Raw genomic sequence first — 6083 nt, 5'->3', positions numbered from 1 at the left:
GGATAAGTTCTTGATTTGGATAGGAGCAAAAGTTGAAGATCCCCGAGAAATAAGTGGCTAAAGAATTTATCTGGTAGGGGATTTAAAGTACAAACTTATGACTTAATCATCTCCTATTGTCTTCTGTGTGTGTGTGAGAGTGTGTGTGTGTGTTTGTGAGTGTGTATTGGGAATGTACTGAATGCTTTCGTAGTGTCAGTATACCTGGTTCAGAGTTACCCCTATCCAGACAGCTACACTGCCACCTCCCATAACTAGAAAAGAAGTCTTTGGATCACATGAGGATTAAATTAAATATGGACCATAAAGAACACAGGCCATAAGAATGGGTCAATAAACATTTAGAATCAGAATACTTTACAGTTAGATGGAAAAATATGTAAAGCTTACGGAACATTTCAGTGCTGCCAAGGCTAGATAGTCTTCAGCACATTTCTCTCCCTTTACAGATGGTGGAACTGGTGGTCAATGAAAAGGACATAATTATTATACATTCACACAGAAAGCTGGTGGCAGACTTACTGGAACAACAAATCTACCTAGATTTATCAGTTTTTGGCTTATAGCCCACTCTGCTGGCTGCCTCCATTGACGTATACCTTATTTTCTTAGATAGTAACTTCTTTAAAAGATGGTAACTTCTCCCTTTTGCTGTCAATAAAAAATGCCAAACTTCTTTATCAAGATGCTTTTCTCCCCGTCCCCCTGCCCCTGAAGATTATTGTAAAGGTCTAGTAAACAATGGTCTTCATACATTGAATAATCTTTCTTTCTCTCTCTCCCACTGTCCAAAGAGCCGGAAAGAAAACCATCAGCCGTCGAAACATTAGCAGAATGAGCGACAATACTGTGTTGGCTCCTCCAACTTCAAACCAGGGTCCCACCACCCCACGCAAAGGGCCCCCCAAGTTCAAGCAGAGGCAGACTCGTCAGTTCAAGAGCAAGCCTCCTAAGAAAGGTGTGAAAGGGTAAGACCAAAATGAAAAAGGTTTCTTAGTTTTTTCAGAGATTAATGCTCACCATATTAAATAGATATAAACTTTTCCACCTCACCCTCTGTTTCCTAACACAATCTTTGCTGAATCATATTTTTTCAGTCCTGGAATCCTTTCTCTCTCAGCTCCCACATATACAGCCAAATTTAACGTGGAAAATGGACCCTTTCACAGTGACCTTTGGCTTGACCTTCCAGACTCTTCTTGACCACTCTCCTTTGCTGATGTAAACTGTGCTTTAATTGGAGCACAGAATCACTGGCTGCTTCTAGAACACAGTTTATTTTTCTGCCTTCAGATTTTCTCTCTTCAGTTCTTTGTTTTTCTCTTTTTCTCCCTGGCAAAATCTGATTTATTTTTCAACACACACTCATGTTAATTTCTTTTGGAAACCATTACGGACTCTCTTAGACAAACATTATCATTCCTTCCATGTTTGCATTTTGTACATTCAGCTATTGTAACTTGCACTTTTTTATAGTGCATCTATTTCTTTCATCTGTTGCCTAAGACTGAGGTCCCTGAGAGAAAATTTGTGTGTTTGTTTTTTCCTTAACTCTCAGTACCTAATACAATTTCAGGAACAAAGCAGATGCTTAATATGCACTCTTGGATAAACTAAACAAATGGATAAATTAATCATTTTAATGACTTTTCATATTGCTTTCTCATTCCAATTTTTAGTTTAAAAAGTAGAGCTTGACCACGTTGCCCGACTGATCATTTTTTTTTTTTTCTTTCTGGGTCTCAATTGTCTTAGGTTACATTTTTACAGAGGGAAACTCTCTTCTGGGACACATTGTTTAAAACCTGCTTGAGTGACACTTCCTTTCCCCTAGTTCAATGCAAACAAAAGGGTTTTCTCAAATACAAGAACTGAAGCCTCTTCTTTCCCCTTGAATCAGGAAACTCTTCACATGACTCATTCCAGGATCTTTTGGCCCCGGTATCAGCTAACTTCTCTTGTGTTTTTTCCCTAGATTTGGAGATGACATTCCAGGCATGGAGGGACTAGGAACAGGTGAGCAATTTGAATATTTAATCTTACCCCTGGACTTTGACCATTTTTTCTGCTTCAGGCCTCAAGGAGCAGTTCAACGTTATTGGAAATACATAAAGCAGCAGATTTTTTTGAAGACCTAGGAATGTAGGGTTTTAATTTAACTTCCTAAATAAGTATGTGTGTGCCCAGAGGCAAAAACTCAGAGAAATCAGACTAGTCCCAAAGTTCAGTGAATCCTTGTGTTTCATTATATACTCTAGAAGGTGTAGGCTTCCTTGGTGGCACAGTGGTAAAGATCCGCCTGCTAATGCAGGAGATGGACGGGTAGTGGGAAGATCCCTTGGAGGAGGAAATGGCAATCCACTCCAGTGTTCTTGCCTGAGAACCCCATGGACAGGGAAGACTGGCAGGCTACAGTCTATGGGATCACAAAGGAATCAGACACAACTGAGTGTACACATACACACACACACACACACACACTCTCTCTCTCTCTCTCTCTCTTTCTCAGGCATACAATGGTGAATTGTAGACATTAACAGTAGAACAACTCTCAGAATGAGTCTAGCCCAACTCCTTTATTTTTCAGGAGAGAAATCTGAAACATAGAGGAATTAAATGACAATCTTAGGCCACAGAGTGAGCTATTGGAAACAAGGGTGGGGCCTGGAGAGCCTTTCCTCTGCACCGGGCCAGCCACTTCCTCACAAGCTTCCTCTTTTTTACACATCCTCTGGTGCTCAGAACAGGGCCCTAGACACTAAAGTATCTGGAGTAATAAGTTTTAATTGGCTAGAATTTTTATTTGTTGGATGATGCACGCAAACTACTTCACATTCTCTTTAAAAAATTAATAGACTTTAAATTTTAAAGAAATTTTAGGTTTGTGGAAAAATTAGGCAGAATTTTTAAGGGATTCCTACAGATCCCTTCTGCCACCTTCTTCCCCCGTACATCAGTCATACCCCCTATTATTAACCTCTTGCATTAGTGTGGTACATTTGTTATACTTTATAAACCAATATTAACACATTTTTATTAGCTGAAATTGCTTGTTCATTCTTTGTGTTGTCCAGTTCTTAGGTATCCACCATTACAGGTTCATATGGAATCACTAGCCCCCACATCTCCTGTGCTCTATCTGTTCATTCCTTTCTCTCCATAAACTCCTGACAACCAGAAATCTTTCTACTGTCTCTATTGTTGCTGTTGTTCAGTCACTCAGTCGTGTCTGACTCTTTGTGACCCCATGGGCTGCTACACTCCAGGCTTCCCTGTCCTTCTCTCTCTCCCAGAGCTTGCTCAAACTCATGTCCATTGAGTCAGTGATGCCATCCAACCATCTCATCCTCTATCACCCCCTTCTCCTCCTGCTCTATAGTTTTGCCTTTTCCAGATAGTTCTACAGTTAGAATCCTATAGTAAGAGCTCTTTCACTTAGTAATATTTATCTAAACTTCCTCCATGTCTTGACATGATTTGATAGCTCATTTCTTTTTTATCACTGGATATTTTATTGTATGGTTGTATCACAGTTTATTTATCCTGTTGATAGGCATCTTGATTGCTTCCAGGTTTTGGCAATTATGAATAAAGCTACTATAAACTTCTTTGTGCAGATTTTGTGTGTGGACACAAGTTTTCAACTCATCCAATACACTTTTGACAAATGATGGCATTCATAGCAATCAGTTTCCTTTCTGGGTAACTCTCAGTATATTTACTTTTTTAATTTATTTTTAATTGGAGGATAATTGCTTTACAATATTGTGTCTGTTTCTGCCATACATCCACATGGATCAGTCGTAAGCATACATATGATTTACTTTTTATTGTCTGATGCCACTCCTCAGATCTCAAATAGAATTTCTAGTTACTTTGATAAAGCTCATCTGCTATTCTTCTAAATCAAATGCTTCTCTATTTTGACCATGTGTATCTAAGACCGGCAAATTCACTTTGGACTTTGGAATATATTTTTAACTCTGCCAAACTATTTGGAATAGTGACAAGAGGTTTATTCTGAGGGAAATTCTGAAGTCTTTGACCTAGTTCTAGTTCAGTCTCTACAACCATGAGATTTTTTTTTCTCCAGGTATTTAACCTCTTTGGGTATCAGCTAGCTTCTCTGTAACTTGGGAACAATATTATAACTTTTAACAATACATAAAGGAGCTTGAGAGCAGTCAGAGAAACCCAAGGAATGCATCTGGTTGGTAGGTAGTAGGGAAACCAGATTTCCAGACCATGCGAATTTAAAGCACTCCAAGATACAGGTTTGATCCCTGGATTGGGAAGATCTACTGGAGAAGGGAATGGCAACCCACTCCAGTATTCTGGCCTGGGAAATCCCATGGACAGGGCAGCCTGGAGGGCTACAGTCCATGGAGTCACAGACAGTTTTAAACACGACTTAGCGACTAAACAACCACAGCAACAACTTCTCACTGTAACCCATGGCCTAACTAGAATTCCACCTCTGTCCCCTCCTTAGTGTTTTGGTGAGTCTTCGAATGATCAGAGAACTACACTCCCACAGAATAGTCCCAGTCCAAAATCTTGGAGCATCTCCCCAGAAAGGATGCCAAATAAAACTAACACAGATCCTGGGGGAGCCTGGTTGAGGGGAATCAGAGCCCCGAGGAGGATTAATGAAACAATTGTTCTGATCCTTCCTGGGATGAGGGCCCATTCTTCCCCATCATCTGGGCAACAGATGGGAAACAGGGGCGAGGTGTCTCTGCCTGAACCATGTCTTTTTGTGCAGAAGAGGCTCTTCTGGGGGTTGAGGTTGGCTTATCAGTTCTTCTGTCTCTTGCAGATATAACTGTGATCTGTCCTTGGGAGGCATTCAGCCACTTGGAGTTGCACGAGCTGGCTCAGTTTGGGATCATCTGAGCCACTGGAGGTTCTGCCGCTCTCATTAGCATCTGCTGCAACTTTAATTACTTCTGCCCTATGGATCTGCCGGAATTTTGACATGCAGGTGTCGGAAGTGGTTTCACCACAAACTCACTTCCTTTAAGTGACTACTAAGAGTTGTCTTAGTGCCAGACTCTTTCATGCAGTATAGTTTAACTCAGAATAGTGAGTGAAATCAACTTGCAATGAGGCATTTCCAACATCACCCCTTTTTCCTATCAGCTGGTTAGAAGTCATCCATATTTCTCTAAAGTCCTTCATATCTGTTTTTGCTTAGGCACTCATTACTTTTGGTAGAAGGCTTTTAAGATATCATTTATGTCCCTCCTCTCCCCTTTTCTTTAATAAAGGATATATTTACCTTGAATATCATGATGAAGTTGTATTAAATGCTATAAGCAAATATCTGTGGCCTTGTTCTGAGACCCAATTAAACAAAGAAGGCACATTTACACAGGAAGTAAGCCCCGTGCGTGCAAAAAAGCGTGGGATTAATAGGCAAGTTCTGATTTGACTTTGTCATGATCTCTCGGGGTCTAAATTTTATTGCACCAGGTTATCCCTGAGACCTGATGCAGCTTTAAACTGTACAGTTTTGAGCTGGTGGCAAACTGGAGATGTAAACTCAAGACCCTGACAATGAGTCTTCTTTTCAGTACCTTGGTTCCATTGACTGAAAAGCTGTTTATCCTTTAAAGTTTAGACTTACATACAAAAGCTAGGTTATGGAATCCAAAAGATAAAATGATGGTTTGCTTCACCCCGGGCTTCCCTGTGGCTCAGATGGTAAAGCATCTGCCTGCAATGCCGGATACCCAGGTTCGATCCCTGGGTCAGGAAGATCCCCTGGAGAAGGAAATGGCAACCCACTTCAGTACTCTTGCCTGAAAAACTCCGTGGACTGTCGCCTGAGGAGCCTGGTAGGTGACAGTCCATGGAGTCCCAAAGAGTCGGACATGACTGAGCGACTTCACTTTGCTTCACTCCAAAGTTGTGTCAAATGTAATATGTGCACACAGCTATGTTTCCCCAATACTTTCAAGGCAGTTGTGCAATTCAGGGGCTTTCTATCTGACCTGGATGCTTTAGGGTACTAGCAGTATTCATTTCTTCATGTCAGTTTTGTAATTTGTGGTAAAAGAATGAAGTAAATTAACTGAAAA

The 6083-nt window shown here is 40.7% G+C and overlaps 1 protein-coding gene across 1 annotated transcript; it reads left to right on the top strand.

Moving 5' to 3' along the window:
• Window positions 1-799: 799 nt before the first annotated feature.
• On the top strand, window positions 800-5287 carry PDE6H (phosphodiesterase 6H). The gene is made up of 3 exons (XM_019960124.2): window positions 800-968; window positions 1976-2016; window positions 4820-5287. Exons 1-3 carry the CDS (start codon window positions 835-837, stop codon window positions 4894-4896), a joined length of 252 nt encoding a protein of 83 aa, XP_019815683.1. The 5' UTR covers window positions 800-834; the 3' UTR covers window positions 4897-5287.
• The last annotated feature ends 796 nt before the right edge of the window (window positions 5288-6083 follow it).

The sequence above is a fragment of the Bos indicus genome, chromosome 5 (assembly GCF_029378745.1).
Source record: "Bos indicus isolate NIAB-ARS_2022 breed Sahiwal x Tharparkar chromosome 5, NIAB-ARS_B.indTharparkar_mat_pri_1.0, whole genome shotgun sequence".
Lineage (NCBI taxonomy): Eukaryota > Metazoa > Chordata > Mammalia > Artiodactyla > Bovidae > Bos > Bos indicus.
The sequence above is the reverse complement of the archived record's forward strand: the minus strand, read 5'-3'. Positions and strand labels throughout refer to the sequence as shown.